Here is a 19,434-nt window from a genome sequence, read left to right as displayed (position 1 = left end):
TTAAGGAAGTTTGCCAGGAAATTTGATGAGGCCATTGGAGAAATAAATATACCTGACTCGGGGCGATGGCTGATTTAAAGTACGGTTGAAGTGATATCACTGAAACGCCTGGGTTAATGACAATGTATGTTTGCATTATCCATTAGAGGCAAGAGCAAATGTGAATTTGCTGCTAGCCTGACTTTAGTACATATCTATATCACCTTACATCTATGCTCTAGATCGGTGCACTGTAAAGGAACTTCTTTCCAAAGCAGATAGTCTTTGGACCTATTCCAAAGCAGTGTAATATAAACTACCTGATCTGCTGCCAAAATAACATGCTTATTTGATGAATCCAATTGCATTGCCAGAAGCAATGGGATGACCGAGCACTGTGATGCACAATGTCTTCACTAACAAGATCTACTCTTAACTGATGTGTGTTTGTCAACTTTCAACAAAACATTGATACTGTAATGGTGTTAGCATCTTAATGGTGTACTTAAAGCATTACATAGTTGCTGACGTTACTAACTTTGTACAGCCAATAATGGTGATGACAGCATATCATTCTGTATGTATGTGACCAAGCACAACCTTCTATAAAATCATCTTCCCCATGACCCTGGCTAAATAAAGGTATGTAATTTTAAAAAAAATATTTGAGAGAGAAATACCTGTTGACCTGGAATCAACAGTATTCCTCAACAATCAAATGATTCTAGCCAGCATCGTGATTGTTGTACTGGTCTAGCAACTCAATAGTTCATTAGTTAATATGCTATCATGTCAAGTCATGACACTAAATTTAATAAATCTGATGATTTGCAGGCTAGCACCAGAAAAAAAACCACAAAAGATGTTGGAGTTTTGTAAAAAATAGTTCATTTATGTTCTTCAGGGAAGACAATCTGCCACCTGTGATCAGTCTGCCCTCTGATTTTAGTCTACTCAAGCAACTCAATTGTGCAGACTATTGCTTGGCTCACTACCACCCAGGGGGAGGTTTGGATAGGCAATAAATGTGATCTGGTCAGTGTTTTCCAGAACAAATGTCAGTGTTTCTGAGAACCACTTTTGTTTTTAAGTTTCTTCCCAACAGCTCCCACGTCTCTGTTAGAGCTGGATGTGATGGCTTTTCTGAACTAGACATTGTGTCATTGCTCAGACATGTAAAGTTACAGACAGCAATTGTGTGTACTCAAAAGGCAAGCTGCCATCTGCATTTTCTCCAGTCATTGTAGCATACTGCTACAAAAAGTCTACAGGAGAACAACAACAACTACAGCTTACATTTATATTGCACCTTTAATGTAGTAAAATATCTTCTCAGGAGCATTATCAAATAAAATTTGACAATTTGACATAAAGAAATATTAGAGCAGGTGACAAGGTTTGGTCAGAGAGAGAGAGAGGTTTTATGGAGTGTCTCAAAGGTGAAAAGAAAGGTAGAGCATTTCAGGGAGGGAATTCCAGAGCTTGGCAATTTAAGGCAAGGCTGATAATGGTGCAACAACTAAAATTGGGGATACACAAGAAACCACAATTGGAAGAGCGCAGATATCTCAAAAGGTTGTGGGCTGAAGGAGGTTCGACATAGGGAAGGGTCACGAAGGGATATGAAAACCAGGCAAAACCACTGAAAATTGAAGCCAAAATTGACAAATATGATTGGCAATTCAATCTCTTTACGAATTTAACCTCTGGCTTTACTGATCATGATAAGTCAGGTTCCTCATATGTAGAAACACAGCAATTTCTCTAAACTAGTGATTCTAATGCTGTCATCAAAACCCATACATTACAAAAATAGTAAAAAGCCATTGAAGCAATTATTTGAAGTGGTTTGAACTTTAACTGAAATACTAATGGGCAAACTTTTCTTGGAAATAAAAAGTCCAATGTGTTCCACTCCAAAGCAAGAAAGGTGGTTTCCTAATTAAGGCTGCCTATACCTGCATAAGTAACCTCTGCATGCTTTGACAAAGCTTAGTTGGAATTGTGCTATAGTTCGGTCTGGTCGCAGGCTTGATCCTTGGTCAGTGGTCAAATGATAGCAGAAAGATGGAGGTAGGTGCTATAATTCACCTCAGCATCCCAGGACAAGTAAAGGATCAAATTGGGTAGGATTGTTTCAGTTGCTATCTGCTTTCCCCTAATGGACAGGATGGGGCTCAGCTGCTGATAATCTCCAAAACACTGCTGGTACTCACTTACTAGGCTTGTGCATGGATTATAATGGCTAGTTAGGATGGGTTTGGTTCTACAGGTGCTTGTCGCTGCCCAGTATCTTGCCTTTCTTCAGGACCGGGTTGGTGCGGGGGGAGGTGGCAGGAAACGTATAATGTAATGTAACTTGTGCTAAAATATATTTACCATTACCATTTACTAAAGTTTTCTCCAAAAGAGAAAACTGCATATTCAATGATTTGCTCATATTTCAGCAGACACCCAATAGCTTCACGCATTTATGATTTACTGTACAGACACTGAAGAAAATGTCTCCCACATCCATGAAGATTACTTTTCAACAGCTTGAAGAGGGGGCCACAAAGAACCTGTCAGAAGTTTTAGTTATGGAATACAGACTTAGCCAAGCTTGTATGGTAAGATGATGTCAGAGATGCAGACAGGCTGTCTTCTTAAAGGACAATTAAGCAACAAATTTGTTTGTTTTATTGCATGACACATGCTGATAAATTGCAATTACTAAATTTTTGAGTCAGAATCTGCTTAATTGACAAGCTTTTAGTTCATGTTCAGTTTTCATAATAAATGGAAACAAGACATCTTTGTAGGAACTGTACCAACTTATTAACATTGAAACATAGTTAAGGATTGTGTTCCTTATAAAGTACAATATATATTACTTTGCAGGCAATTCATTCTGTACTTGAGCTAGTAAGGGTAGTTTTGAGGGTTAAAATATGCTATATTAGAATAAGACATAGGTGCCCTTGATGCCATGGATGTTTGTCACATTGACAGTAGCTGTTTCCTTAGACATTTATTAGTATAGAAGCTTTAAAATGTTGCTGTGTAAGCATAAAATTAGTTGAAGAAAGATAAAGTTTTCATGTTGTACTAAGATACCATATTATTTGCAAGTTTATTGTGCCATTTATTCTTTGCAATTTATCCCTTCCAGAGAGGCCATGATTTCTATGAAGGTGTGCGTGCAGGTAAGCCATTGCCAGTGAATCCTGTTCACAGTACTCTAACTTTTAAAGTAGAAGTTAAATCTGTGGTTAAGCTAGATCTCTGTTGGCTAAGTACCCAAATGTGCTGCTTGGTATTTACTAGGTTAAACAAATCAGAAAGATCCCAGGTTCAGTCCCTGCTCTGTAGTGACTCAGCTGACAGCATTAGGACACCACAATTGCCCTCTACCTCTCTGGCTTAGAAAGGCAAAAAGAAAGAATTGCACCCATATAGCACTCTTCATGATCGTACTTTCTATGTTTCTATCATAGGATATCCTAAAACACTTCACTGCCAATGAAGTACATTTGAGATGTAGTCACTGTATAATGTAAGAAATGCGGCACACCACTATCTCCCAGAAGTAACATTGTGATAATCAGATAATCTGATTTTGTGCTGTTGATTAAAATATTGACCACAACAACAAGGATAACTTCCCTGCTGCTCTTCGAAATGATGCCACGGGATCTCTTGCGTCCACCTGAGAGAGCAGATGGGACTCGGTTTTAACGTTTCATCTAAAAGACACCTTTCTGACAGTGCAGCAGTCCCTTAGTAATGTACTGGAGTGTCAGCTTTCAATTTTATGTTCAAGTCTTGAAGTAGGAACCCACAATCTTCTGATTCAGGTGAGAGTGCAACCAGCTAAGCTACAGCTGACACCAGGGAGCTTGGGGAAAAGGTTAACCAGCATTTGCAGTCCTGGTTGCTATTCAAATAGTCTTTTTGAGATGCAGATACTAAGTGAGGATAGGATCACCAATCAACAGCCATGCTGAAATAGCCTAGTAATATTTAAATGGAAAGACTTCTCACTTAGGACAAATATGTCAGAGCCATTGACACTTGTAGAATCTAAAAGATATTGGAGGAGGGGAAAACCGTACACCTTTCTGGGTTTGGAACTCAAAAGGAGCTTAACTTTATTTAAAATAAACAATTCCTATATGCAATCATTAATGAGAGCAATAGCTAGATGCCCTTAATGAAAAGCTGTGCAGCATATTACCTGGATTCATTATTAATATTTCCATCCTCCTTGGTGAATGATCATATCCTGGTATGGTTTTTGCCCGACTTCCCCCTATCTAATTTCTACCAAGATGTTGTCCATTGGAGTTTGCGTAATGCCACTGTGATTGATCAGACAGCTCAAATTGTGGCACTATTAAATACAAATTTTTGGAAACTTGAAGTTCACAATTGATAAAAATATTGCCAATGTGTTCATGATCTAGTTATTTATATTATTTATTGATACTTAACAATAACACTTATCTATTATCATGTCAAGCATATCCTTTGAGTCCCTTGAATTTGTGGCCCACTTGAGACTCAATAATTAATTATTTGGAACAATTGAATACTTCAAAAGCGAAACTCTGCTGAGCATTACACCAAGCATCGATTGATAATTTACAATACTCAAATCTGATGAGTCATGTTCCAAAAATAATCTCACTGGTGTTCCCTGGAGTTATTTTTTCATTGTGCTACACTTGTCCCTTTTAACCTTTACTCTCTCATAGACATATATTTGTACAGCTGTGATTATCAACATTACAAGTTTACTTCACAAAACAGCTGCTATTTGGATGTGGCATAAGGAAAGCATGAAATTCTACTCTATTAGTATTTCATTACAGTCCAAAACAGAATAGATGCAGGGGCTATCAATCAGTGGAGAATTTCAACTGAAAGGGCAGGCATTATTACAAGAAAATTTGATCAAAGAGTTTGGATGACCTAACAAGTTAACGTGAATAATTTCTAAGTAATTTTTTTCTAAAGCCTGAAATAGTTATTTTCCTGTAAACTCCCAATTCTTATGTTCTATCATAAACATATTGTGCCAGACCCAGATTTCTTTGGAAAAATAATGGCTGATATTGATGAACATCATTATTAATATGTAAATCAGCCAGCAAATTCAAGAGTTTAAGAGGTATTGCATGAGTTGTGAATCTCCAGAACTTGCTGTTCAATATCTGCCACCAGGCTATTTGTTTTGCACAAAGTTCATTGTGCCCTTAGCCTCCCTGTTAACATACCACAGAAAGTTAAGCCTGGTAATTAAGAATGTTAGTAGCTTAACAACATAATAATTATTAAGGTTGTGCCAATCAACCTCTCTGGCACAGAAATTGAGCTATTTAAACTGTCGAGTCTCTTTCCTTGATGTAGCGAATTGTTGGAGATATTTATATTGTCAATTTTTAAATGTTTTCTTTTTTTTTTCACTTGCTCTTAATGCATTCTACTCCTCTTTCTGTTCTTGATTTGACTCTAATTCACCCTCCTCCTCTGTTCCTTTGCTTCTTTCTCAATCCTTAAATCTCATTGGTTAAATAGATGCACTGTTACTCCTGATGTTCACTAAGGCTTCAGGTACCCTTATGACATATACCATTTTGAGCTGAAGAGTGCAGAAAAAGGCCTAACTGGGTTTGAGCAAGATGGCCTGCTCCAGAAAGGTTTGGCTCATTAGTGTTTCATGGTTGTGCTGTTATTTTGAAGAATAAGTATTTGACAGGCTGTTTGTGGGCATTTCCTTTGCTGCAGCATCAGAATTATCGTGGCCATCTTTAACCAAGATACTATCGACATAAGAGACTGTTAACAAAAGTGAAAGCACATGGAATTGGAGCAACCTGTTGGCTTGGATAGGGAATTGTTTAAAATAGGGGATAATGGGTTGTCCTCAAATTGGCCAAATATGACCACTAGGGGCACAGCCTTTTACTTTATTTATAAGTGACTTTGTTGAAGCAATGGAGAGCCATATATCTAAGTTTGCTGACAACACTAAGTTGGGTGACAGTAAATAGGGTAGAAGGGAGCAGAAAGTTTCAAAGGGCATTAATAGATGAAGTGAATGGGCAAAACTGTAGCAGGTGGTGTTCTCTGTGAGAAAGTCTGAGGTCATCAATCTTAGACCTAAAAAAAGACTCCGAAAGTTTTCTAAATAGCAAGAAGCTAGGAACTGTCTAGGTACAGAGAGATTCAAGGAACAATATACAGCAATCACCTTAAACCAATGGACAAGTATAAAAATTATTTTAAAAGGCTAATGGATGTTGACCTTTGTTCCAAGGAGGCTGGAATACACAGGGTGAAAGTTGTGTTATAGTCATAAAAAGCCATAGAGCATATCTGGAGCATGGTATTCAGTTCTGGGCACTTCAATTCAAAGGATATGTTTGCCTCATAGTGGGTACAGTTCAGATGCAGCAGAATGATATCAGAGCTAAAAGAGTTGAATTATGAGGGCAGGTTTCATGGACTAGTTTTGTATTCCCATGGGTGTAAAAGATTAAGAGATTATTTCCTTGAGATGTTTAGGATACTTAGAGAAGATGATGGGGTAGATAGAAACTATTTCCTTTGATGGGAAAAGTCCAGAGCATGGGGGCATAACCTTAAAACTAGAGCTAGGCTACCCAAGGATGATGTCAGAAAGGGAGTGGAAATCTGGGGCTCTGAGGCTAGATCAATTGAAAATTTCAAAACAGATTGAGAGATTTTTGTTAGGCAACCATGTTAAGGATTACGGAACAAAGGCAGGTAAATGGAGTTAAGATAAAGATCAGTTATGATCTAATTGAATGGTGAAACAGGCTTTAGGGCCATATTCTATGCTTCTGTGTTTTATTGGTTATGTGATTTGTCAACATCAAGGCCTGCTCAGAAGCCAGCATTTGCATTGTTTCCTGGACTTCTTGTGCAAAGTTTCAGTGCTGAAGTAAATCACACTGCACACTGAAAGTGTATAAGTTCACAGCATTGGTTGCAGGATATTGTACTGTGCAAAAATGCAAACCTGAGTGATGACTTCCTCACAGAAGAATTCAATATGATGGTATCTAATCTAATCTAATCTACAGTGTATTACTAGGAAAGAACATTGTATTACATACTTTTCACCAAAATTGTAAGTCTTAACCAAGAGCTTTCAATCAAACAATTTTAAAGCTAGAAGCATTGATAAGTCTTGAGACTGATTCAGACAGCTCCCTTGTGGCCATATATCAGGGACACAGAGCAGTGGTATTGTTGAGCAATTCTCAGTTCTGTTCTCATGTTTTAGTGCAGAATGTCCATAGATGTGTGTCCAATGCAAATGGGTTTAATTTATACTAAATAAGTTCTGGAAGGTGCAACAGATTACATCGCTATTTTACATTAAAGCAAAGGAAATTGTACCTTTGTGATAAATTAACATTCCTGGGGAGATCACATTAAAATCAATTTAATTAAAAGACAGAAACCAATACTGTTAAGTTTAATACATAACTCCGTAAATGTAAAGGAAAGAAATTCAGTCAATCCATCACTGTGTTTTACTAATTCTGATTCAGTTGAAACAGGAAAAGATGAGTGAAAATGAGCAATGTAAATTGCCAGCATCAGACCTCTGATGAAGAGATATGAGATAGGAATATTCCAGAGAACAGGGTACTTTTATCAATGCAACCTTTTTCAGTATTAAGTCATTTTTGGTTTGCATCCTATTCAACCACTGAAATGGCACATTTCTGTGTGAGAGCAGATGTTTACTGCATATTTTATATTGTAAGTAGTGTGCTATTGATGTATATCAGGGAAAGCACTAATGTGTTCATAACAATATGTCAGAGGTACAGGATCAAGAATCATTGAGATATTTGAAAAGTGTCAATGAGGCTACAGTTTTCTCACAGCTACTGAACCATTGGTGATCACCACTATTGGTTAGAGCTACCAAGTGGTCACTTTGTAACCAGTATTGTGGTTAATGAGTTGACTGAGTATAACTAAAGGTGGCTGAAGGAGTGGTATGGCATCAACTAACTAGAAGTGTCAGTAGATTAAAATGTAATGAAAAGTGCACTTTTATATTCCTGCTCCTAATTTTTCACACTGCATCTATACTATTGTTTTAAAGGTATTTGTAGTTCACTGATTATCATTTTACTCTTTTATGGGTATAATATCTGGTTTGTGTCCTAACAGTTCTGATTGACAAGGATCAGAGCCCAAAGTGGAAACCAGCAACCCTAGAAGAAGTGACGGAGGAGTATCTGAAGAGTTGTTTTAAGTCACTTGGAAACAAAGAACTCAAATTGTAATTTTTTAAAATTGTTTCATGGGATGTGGGCATCGTTGGCAAGGCCAGCATTTGTTGCCCTTCTCTAATTGCCCTTGAGAACGTCATGATGAAATGGATGAATGAATTAAGAATTGAAAAAGAAAATTATGAATGGGCTTCAAATCTGTTTACTTTCTCTTCATTAAATTACCATACTTATTGGCGTTTGACGTTGACAAATGACACTTTTGTATTACAAGTATAATAAATATACCAAAACACTATTGTTCTTTTGGTTGGGCACAGGTATCAGCTACCAATTTTTAACAACAGCTTGTATTTATGTGGTGCCATTAATTTAGAAAACATACCAAGTCACTTCACAGAGTTAAAAAGAAAATGACTGCAAAAACGTAGATATTAGATGGATTGACTAAAAGCTTGGTCAGAGAGAGAGAAGTTTTAATGAGGGTGTTGGAGTATGAGAAGGATTTAGGGAGGGAATTTCAGAACATGCAGTTTCATGCGGCCGAAAGTATAGCTGCCAATGGTGCGTAGACAAAACTTAGGGAGAGGAAGGTGAGGGTGCACAGTGGTGGTGCAGCAGAGTGCTCAGAGAGGTTGAAGTCAGAGGAATGGAATGTTTGGGAGGGGTCGTTTCTGTAGGACTGGAATTGGTAGCAGAGATGGGGAGGACAAGATCGTGACATTTTTAAACAACACTTTTGGGGATCTGGAAGCAGCATATGTTAGCATGGGGAGTGGATAATGGGTAAATGGGGATTGAGACAGGATAGGATGCAGGTGACAGTGCTCTGGATGGACTGAAATTTACAGAGAATGGAAGGCCAACCTGGAGAGCATTGTAATAGTCAAGTCTTCTTCAAACTATTTGGGTGGACAGATTTAGGTGTAAGCATTTCATGTTGCTTGAACCTGTTTATAATTTTGAGTTTTAAAGAAACTGATACAGATTTTTATAGGAAAAAACTGGTAAGCAAATATTCGCTAAAAATGAGATTCAGTGAAGAAGCTATCAAAGAAGATGGGGTTATTTATGTAACATTTGTAATGATGAATTTGTATCTGTTATGAGGTGTGAAACCATGTCATCATCAATAAAATTTACTGATGCACTAGTAAAAGCCCAGTGTCAAGCTTAACATGGCTAGAGAGAGAGTAAAACATATGAGTAGCTTTTCACCTATATCTTGATGGTACTGGCATCCAGTCAATGCATATACCAAAGCAGAGATCCTATAAATATAGAATTTCTGCCTTCTGCCATACTTTTTGAGCTAATGAAGTAGATTGAATAGGTCATCATGGAAACAGGCTTCTCAATTGGTATTAGAACATTAGAAACTTTATAAGTGGTTCCCTTTGCCAGGTACCCTGTGCCAAATTGACTCCGAAAAGATATGGTTTATAATATCTTGTGTGGATATGAGGTAATGTGAGTATGTGACAGGGTCACAGCATGCAAATGAGGTTCTTGTTTAGAGGATATCAAGTAGATACACCACTGGGATTTTTAAATTCATTGATAGCACCTTCACAAACACAAGGAATTGTCATGGGAAGTCAAATATACAGTCAGTACAGCATTAGCTAAGAATTGTCCAGAACTAGAACAAACATATCACTATACTATAAAGGGAGAAACCATATACAGATCAAACATTATGCGAAAGTATCCTTAGTAGCAATGATAAGAAAATGCATTGAGAGCAAGAGTGTGAATTTAAGTTCTTAAGTACCCAACCCCTTTTTTATTCTTTCTATCATTTATCTTGTGTTGAATTTGATTTTTTTCCCTTTACTCACCTCAAATTATAATTTATAGTGTATTTGACTATTTCTGTGGTTTTCTGTTGGTTCTGATTTCCAGCTGTTGAAGATGGCAGAGAGGAGGGGGAAAATATCTTCAGTATGTAGGAAAATATTGCTAGATGATTGAAGGGCCATGATCCATCTAGTCTGCCTTCTCTCATCCTGTTAGTCACATGACACAATGATAATGTAGTTGTTGACTCCATATGATGAAAATTGTATATTTAAGACACCATCGACCAAAAAGAAATATACAAACATACAGCATTGATTTTTCCTGCTGTGTTCTCAGCTGGTAGCAACTCTTTTTCTGATTGGAATACCATCTAATCAGCCTTCAAGCTATCATAATGTCTATTTCTAGGTTTCCTCAATTGAGCATTTCCTGATCTGTAAGGGAAGCCCTAAAATAGTAAGTTTCCAGGGAGAAGGGTAGAGTCAGAATCTCAGGTTGGCAAAGATTGTCTCGCTCAGGTGTAAAGTGAATGAATCATTTTCAGTAATGATTCTTTAAACTTAAGATTAAAATAAGTAATGTTTAAATAAGCAACATTTATAGTATAAATACATATACATAAAACAATTCTCTTTAAATTTGACATACATTGGGAAGAAAATGTTTATGTACAGATATTTACATGGGAAATTTTGCCAACTATTGTAATTCTCAATTGAGGATGGTTTGCAACAAAAATAGTCATAGAGGTCTACAGCACAGAAAAAGGTCCTTCGGCCCATCGAGTCTACACCAGTCAAACAAGTATCCAACTATTTTAATCCCATTTTCTATTGCTAGGCCCATAGCCTTGTATGTCATGGCATCGCAAGTGCATATCCAAATACTTCTTAAATGTTATGAGGGTTTCTGCCTCTACCACTCTTTCAGGCAGTGAGTTCCAGATTCGCACCACCCTCTGAGTGAAAAAATTCTTCCTCACACCCCCTCTAAACCTCCTGCCCCTTACCTTAAATCTATGCCCCTTGGTTATTGATCCCTCCACCAAGGGGAAAAGTTCCTTACTGTCTACCCTATCTGTGCTCCTCATAATTTTATACACCTCAATCTCCTCTGTTCGAGTGAAAATAACCCCAGTCTATCCAATCTCCTCATAACTAAAATTCTCCAGCCCAGGCAACATACTGGTAAATCTCCTCTGCACACTCTCCAGTGCAAGCACATCCTTCCTATAATGCGGATTCCAGGGCTGCACGCAATACTCCAGCTGTGGCCTAACAAGTGTTTTATACAGTTCCAGCATAACCTCCCTGCTCTTATATTCCAATGCTTTGGCTAATAAAGGCAAGTATCCCATATGCCCTAACCACCTTATCTAACTGTCCTGCTACCTTAAGGGACCGGTGGACATGTACACCAAGATCCCTCTGATTCCCTGTACTTCCCAGGGTCCTACCATTCATCGTGTATTCCCGTGCCTTGTTTGTCCTGCCCAAGTACATCACCTCACACTTATCCGGATTAAATTCCATTTGACTCTGATCAGCCCATCTATATCCTCCTGTAATCTGAGGCTATCCTCCTCACTATTTACCACCCCACCAATTTTCATGTCATCCGCAAACTTACTGATCAACCCGCCTATATTCAAGTGTAAATCATTTATATATACCACAAACAGCAAGGGACCCAACACCGATCCCTGTGGAATCCCACTGGACACAGGCATCCAGTCACAAAAGCACCCCTCAACCATCACCGTCTGCTTCCTGCCACTCAGCCAATTCTGGATCCAATTTGCCAAATTGCCTTGAATCCCATGGGGTCTTACCTTCATTATCAGTCTCCCATGCGGGGCCTTATCAAAAGCCTTGCAGAAGTCCAACTAGACTAGTGTGATTAATTAGTGTGATATGATGTCATGCAGACTTACTAACACTGGCATCTGCTCAGGAAATCCATCTTAAGCAGATAGTTTATTCTAATAGAGATTTGAGGTGAGTTTTTGTCAAGCTATTTTTAAACCTTGCTCCGTCCCCCACCACCCCCACCCCCCCCATAAGAATAGATCCTGAGGCCAAGTCCAGATAATACAAGAGGTCTTTCATGCATCAAAAATCAAACCAAAGTTTTACAGCTTTTATTTTAAAACTTGAATGATGCTGTCAAATGCATGTGCCAAAAGCAATGGTGAAAATTCCAGTTTCCCATATCTCAAAAGTAAGAATTTGGGCATTATAAATGACTGTCCCTGTTCAGAAGTGTTGAATTCCCCAATTTTTAACTTCTTATATTTATTATTCTGGCTATTCAGTGGAATGTGTTTGTAATAGTTGGCATTAATAAGAAGGCCGTGATCTGTACAGTAAATGAAAGTAAACTCAGTAGTGATAGCTATAGGTGTTACAGTTAGTCAGACTTTGGAAATAACTTTGTGCTGTATTTGCTCTAGTGGAAAAAATTGGAATTTATAAGTTGCTTAAATGATGAGTAAACGAAACCATAAAATACATGCCAAATATTTTAATAACTTTGGCAATGACTTGTTTGGCTAGAATTGCTATAGTACAAAACCAAAACAGTGAATAAATTACATGGCGAAAATAAAAAAAATCTTCAATCTATGAAGCAATTTGCACTTTTGAAACAATAATGCTTAAGTAGAATTCATGTTTTTTAAAAAATTAAAACAAGATCTTGCCAGTTACCATTTCTTCATTTTAAAAGCAAAGAAAATCCAACCATAGAATGTTCAAACAAAATCATTTTTTTTGTGTGTAGCAATTTGTTTCACCACACAAACACATGAAATTAGAAATGTGAATCATTGCATGGAATGCAGTTACAAAAAACACAAACAATAAAACTTTAATAAACTATTCTAACACAGACTTCTAAGAGCCATCGATGAGAGTAAAAGGAGTTGAAATATTAATAAACAGGAATCTGGAGATATGGAATATTTTCACATGTAATTTTTGATAAACTTAATCAATACTTCAATTTGTAATCTATCATAGCTACAGAATTGTCTTAGCAAGTAAAACATTTTTGCTACACATCTAGCGATCAGCACAAGATATGTAGCTAAAATGTTTTCAATTCCTAAACTATGAATTGATTAACACATTTTAATTTATCTTTCTACTTGAAATATTGTCTAATTTGTGCTTCTGGAATAAAGCTAACATTTAAATTATATTAAACAAAAACAGAATTACCTGGAAAAACTCAGCAGGTCTGGTAGCATCGGCGGAGAAGAAAAGAGTTGACGTTTCGAGTCCTCATGACCCTTCGACAGAACTAGTTCTGTCAAAGGGTCATGAGGACTCGAAACGTCAACTCTTTTCTTCTCCGCCGATGCTGCCAGACCTGCTGAGTTTTTCCAGGTAATTCTGTTTTTGTTTTGGATTTCCAGCATCCGCAGTTTTTTTGTTTTTAAATTATCTTTCCAGCTTTACATTTAATGCATGAATGTATTGAAAATAAAACAATTTTTCTGCCGGAAATGATTATCAATTTGTATATTTTAATCCAAAAACAGTTTAATCACTATTACATTAATCATCGATGTCACTAAAACTGGAATGCATCTTTAAACAACACCTCTTTAGGCTTTGATTTATACCTAAGGCTAAACACCTGTTGAGAGCAGGATCTCTAACCTAGACTTAGCCACTGCTTTCTGCAATTATTTATTATTTTATTACATTGAGTTTGATTTTTTTTTTAGAATTTAGACTTTTAACCCGTTTGAAAGAGTGCAAATAACTTTTCACTGTAATTGATTATTTCAATTTTGACACATCTCTAAATTTTATACAAGCTAATTAAAAATTCACTTACTGTTAAAAATGCTACATTAGCAACTATAAAAAATACAGTAAAAATAATTGTACACATCTGTTTCAAATTGATCATTACTTATCCAACTAATTTGCCATATTTTTGGCAATAACTGAATTCTTTGGAGAGTAATTCAAGTAATGCAATCATTTTTGGTTTTAACTTTCTACAAACTATTTAATTTATTTGACTGAGTTCTAATATACAATTTATTGACATCAACTTTATCAAAAATAGGTGTAGATGAATGTATAAATTGTAAAGAGGACAGGCCCAAAAAAGTCAAAATTGGGGTAAAGTCAACTCTTCTGCTTTGACTAAAATTATTTTTGGATAATCTGAAAGTATTAGATTTGCTGATCATGAAATTATCGAGTCAGTGTGGATTTAAAACATGAAAATTGCCTTTCATAAGTGTCCAATAATATCCCAAATAGCAAGAGAATAGGCATGATAGTTTTATTTTTAGATAAATAGCACCGTTTGTCTAGAACAAAGTGACATGGTTCTTAAAAAAAAAAAGTGATCTGGCATGCACGTAAAAAATATTTATCTTCCACAGACCCATATTTTGTATTACATCATCCATGTAGCTGCTAAGTCATAATATCTATGCCTAAAGAGATTCTCTGACCAAAACCAGAGTGACTGTTCCTTTATAAAAGCAAGGATTTCTTTCTTATTTACAGCATCCATCAAGACCTTAAGGTGTTCCAAAACACTTTATCACAAATAAAATGCCTTTAAAGTGTAGTCACTTGTAGGAAACCAGTTTACAAACAACAATTTGATAATGACCAGACAATGTGTTTTAGTGTACTGGCAATTATTTATATCTTAACTAAACTAACATCACAAAAAAAACAAAAGCAGAAAACCGTAGATGCTGCAAATCTGAAATAAAAGCAGAAAATGCTGCAAAGACTCAGTTCAGGTAGCATGTTAATGTTTCAGGTCTGGTGAAAGGACATAGACCTGAAACATTAACATGCTACCTGAACTGAGTCTTTGCAGCATTTTCTGCTTTTATTTCAGATTTGCAGCATCTACGGTTTTCTGCTTTTGTTTTTTTTGTGATGTTAGTTAAGATATAAATAATTGCCAGTACACTACATGTTTATGGGTAGAACCTTCCTTAACCCACATGCGTATATCAATATTGTCCATTCTTTTTCTCCTACTCTTTCACCAGAGAAAGTATTTTCCATTGCAATTCTCCGTCCATTTTTACTCACTGGGTTCAAGAATTAGGTTTTGTTGAGTTCTGGTTTTATTTTATTGAATAGTTTTAATATACAAGCTCTTGCATTCAAAATTTGAATTTCAGGAAATGTTTTTCCTGTTAAAAAAAACTATGAATACTGCCTCTGCATTGTGTCTTTAAATCACTTCACTTAATAGGATACAATAAAGATAGAAGGAAATTAACTTTTTTATAAGACTTTTGGAGGTAAGATAGTCAATACTATGATTTTAAATTTCAAGTTGATACTTCACATTTCCATTTGGGGACATTCAAATGTTGGCTGAGAAATCGAGTGAAAGGCATGTGCAATTGGAAGGTGAGTTTGACTCATGGTGCTCTTAAACAATTTTGAATAGATCACTGGTTTGGGAGCATCATTGTGAGAAATCTAACTTTTGCCTACTTGCTGTCTTAGTTAGGGAATGGATTACGTTGCAAAACAAAAATGCACCCCCCCCCCCCTCCCCAAAATGGGAGAACTCAACCAAGAATCTGCAGATTTGTGCAGATATATTCTTCCTCTCAAGTTCCTTTTGTCATTTGTGAAACCTCCAGAAAACTTAAATACTGCTATAGAAGAGTAACAATTTTTACTATGGCACTATATACTAAATGTTTGTGACTGCTTATCCAAGATCTTATTAGACTATAACAAAGCATCAGATTCTTCACAGCCCAAACCCTAATCACACATTTGTTGATTCTCCTTTACGGATTGATTTTTTTATTCATTCATGGATGTGGGTGTCACTGGCTAGGCCAGTATTTATTGACCATCCATAATTGCTCTTGAGAAGGTGGTGGTGAGTGGCTGCTAGGCCATTTCAGAGTGCATTTAAGAGCCAACCACATTACTGTGAATCTGGAGTCACATGTCACCAGATAGGTTTTTATGACAGTCGACAATGGTTTCATGGTCATGGTCTAGATTTCTTTTGAATTCAAATTTCACTGCCTGTTGTGGTGGGATTCAAACCCAGGTCCCCAAAGCATTAACCTGAGTCTCTGGATTACTAGTCCAGTGACAATACCACTATGCCACAGCTTTCCCTAAATGACAGAAAATATAGGAGAGAAAGAATACCACATCTCTTGGTGGAGATTCCTGACACCCTTGGAAGTATTGCAAGCAATCCAGAGGGAGATAAGACAGCCAGTTCCATTCCTGTGGATTTGGGAATCTGAGGTTGAGATCAAAGAATAAAATTGTTGTAACTATGAACTTACAATAGGTTGGAATTGTTTTTAAAAGATGTTAAATTGACAACTGTACAAAGGGTCCAACCTTAAAGAGCCTGGCTTACTTTGTTAATCTTACAACATATTTTATTTTGCACCAGTAGAACTCAGCAGATGCTGAATTATTGTGATGCACTTAAAATGCTTTTGGATTCATAGGACTTGCAATTTTGTTAATTAGTATCATATGCTCAGGTATCTGCTGTATACCACCCTGTATACCCGTCTTGACTCAAGTGTCACATTAAAGTTCCTTGAGCCATGCATTAGAGAAGAGTAGCTAATATAGTTTCCCATTGCCCTTTTCAAAGTTTTTTTTAACTTTTGGAGTACCTCCTCGATGGGTTGTAACAAAAGCTAAAGAATACCCACCTTTATAATATGTACTTTTTAATATTTAGTTATTAGTTAATCATGTTATCAAGTGTGTTCATAAATAAATATTCATAATTGTGATTTTGACTTTGGCAAGAGAGTTAACTCATTCACTCTGTAGTGTACTGCACCTAAAATCTGTTGGTCTATGTAGCTGTTAACATATTTTGTGCTGGTTTATTTAAGACTGTTTAAGCCACCTTAATTTTAGGTGCGCCTAATAAACATGGACAATAAACCTGACCAGTATGGTGAAAAGGTTAAAGATTCATTTTGTGCCTTTTGATTAGTGTTCCTTGCATGGTTTACTGGTCACAATGTCCTATGGTTGCAGAAAGGGCATTGCTAAAGTAAACAAAGTTAGCATTTCCAGGAAGCGTTTTTGAGAGAGACTTGGCAATCCAAATTCTCAGAAATTGTAGAGTTTCCTCAGGCTAAGCAGATCTTCTTTGAAAAAATATATTACTGAAATAATGATACAGAATGTACTTCTACAAATGTCTCAATGCTATTTGTTATACACACACTAGAATCAGTCCTTTGTTCTGACTCTACTAGTGGCCATGATTTTCTACCAAATTCAAAGCAAACTCTATACAATGACATCTTACTGCTTAAAGATAATTTCCTGAATATCTTAAAGCAATTAAGGATATCCAAATCAGACACCAAGGGTATGGAATAATTCTAACTCAGTAGACAGCTTTTCCTTGAGAACAAGGATAACTTCTGTCACTGGTCATTTTTTAATTACACTCTAATATTTCAATCTATTGGTGCAATAGCCATCTAAACACTTTGCCTTAAATTATGTAATAATAGTAAACTCTGCCTCTGCAGAAACCTCTTTGTGATAAATGGTAGGTAGTTACTACTACTGTCGTCTTGTCTGTCTTTAAGTAAGCTATCTAGCCAACCGAGGCAATAAAGTTCCCTACATGTTATCAGTTCAATTGATTCATCAGCGGACTGGAATTTAAATACTAAATATGACCAGTTAGGAATTCAGTTCAGATTCCTGATGCTTGATTTGTGAATAGCCACAAGTTCACTGGGGATTCCTTAAGAGATTAATAACATTTTGCAGAATAATAGCACTTTAACTCAATTATGAGCTAGTTTCAAATGTTTAAACATGAACATCAAAAAGGGTTAACTAAAAATGGATCTCATTCCTTCACCAAATAGTTTAATCAGTTAAGGAAATATGCACTTCGGCAAGACTGCTTTTGCTTCTAATGAATTCTAAGCTGGATTTTAGAGCGCGAATACTGACTGAAATAAAGTCAGATAACTCAAGAAAAACTAATTGATTTTAGTTGTATTCATTCTCAATGTAGATTCAACTATGTATTCTATTGCCATTTCTGAGATTTTGCTGCTGCTTTTGTCCACAAAACAATGATGACTTTCAAAAATAATACACTTGAGAATGTGAATGGCGCAATATAAATCAAAATTCTTCCCTTTTCTTAAGTGTTTTCTTGTTAAGCACGACGTGTCAATGCCATCCCCGAAAGGAATGCATACAGGAAATAAGTAGTAGGTTCAACTTTGTAGGTCCGTTTTTTGCAAAAGCCAAAATGGTCCGACAATAAGACAACACTGAAGTACAATGGCGGATGTTACTTTTGCTTTGACATTTAAAAAAATGAGATCATTGTGTCTGAGGTGGGTCAGTTGCATGATTTTTCCCCATGATGTATAGAAGATAAACATCAAAGTTTGAGAACTGAACACAACGGAAATTTGCATCAAAGTTTGAGAACTGAGCAGGAGTGGTTTTCTGCTCAAGGGCATAATGTTCTGAGAAGTAATTAAAACGTGTTACTGTGTTTGGATTGGAGTGTTTTTCCACCTTTATGCACTGCGTTAATGAAAGGATTATATGGTTGTGATAAACTTGACTCTGGTTGCATTCTGAAGCTTTACACAGAGGTTTTGGCCATATAATTTGATTTGTTCCAGCTAGCCTTTTATAAAGAATTACAATCTTCCGTCCTCTCCAATGTCAAAAGCAATCGGTTTAGAAGACTTGGCAGAAGATTTTGTCCTTGAATAAGTTAATTATGTATTTGAAGTGAGTTTGCTCCAAGTTTGAAAGAATGACTGTCTTGGAGCGGGAGGGAGAATGGTCTAATACACTTGGCAAAAAGCCAATCCAAATGGTCCAAAGAAACATGTTGCGCTAAAAATGTTTTCGTTTATTATTTGAGTTAGGTTCCCAACTACTTTTCAAATATGTACCCCGGCCACGATTTAACAGTTCAAAAGACAGGGAGGCGAAGACAAGTCCCTGCACAGGTCGCCATCAGAATCACAGCGTCGAATGCTGGATTTCCTTGTTTCCCACCCCCCCCCACACACACACACACACACCCACACAGGTAGGAGCTGCTAGCGCTGGAGATTCAGGGCGCATCACTTTCAATGTAAGGAATGTCACTGTATCGACTTTCGATTTCTAGCCACTGTTTCACTGCTGTGTTGACTATGTCCTCGGAGAGGCGCTGTGCGTAATCCAGGAGCGCAGCGTTCACCAGCAGCGCGTCCTCGCGTATCTCCACTGAACTGGGTTCGACCATCACAGTCTCAGCCCCATCACACTGCTTACCGTTCGTTTGCTCTGCCGTGCTGACATTCTGCACCGCGTACTTGTGTTTTGACTTAAAACAGCCCATAGTG

At 36.8% G+C, this 19,434-nt stretch overlaps 1 protein-coding gene across 3 annotated transcripts in view; it reads left to right on the top strand.

Annotated features, from left to right (window-relative positions):
- Window positions 1–19,434, top strand: part of hibch (3-hydroxyisobutyryl-CoA hydrolase) — a 187,105-nt gene that overhangs the window by 138,468 nt on the left and 29,203 nt on the right. For 2 of the 3 annotated variants that reach the window (XM_041200216.1, XM_041200214.1), the window contains 3 exons: window positions 2,469–2,588; window positions 3,131–3,164; window positions 8,179–9,399. In XM_041200216.1, the coding sequence (XP_041056150.1) occupies window positions 2,469–2,588; window positions 3,131–3,164; window positions 8,179–8,294 (270 nt within the window). In that variant the 3' untranslated portion in view covers window positions 8,295–9,399. Of the gene's footprint in view, window positions 1–2,468; window positions 2,589–3,130; window positions 3,165–8,178; window positions 9,400–19,434 lie in introns of those variants that run through there. The other variant, XM_041200215.1, reaches the window with a different exon arrangement.

The sequence above is a fragment of the Carcharodon carcharias genome, chromosome 12 (assembly GCF_017639515.1).
Source record: "Carcharodon carcharias isolate sCarCar2 chromosome 12, sCarCar2.pri, whole genome shotgun sequence".
Lineage (NCBI taxonomy): Eukaryota > Metazoa > Chordata > Chondrichthyes > Lamniformes > Lamnidae > Carcharodon > Carcharodon carcharias.
Note: the sequence above shows the minus strand (reverse complement) of the source record. Positions and strands in the feature narration are given on the sequence as shown.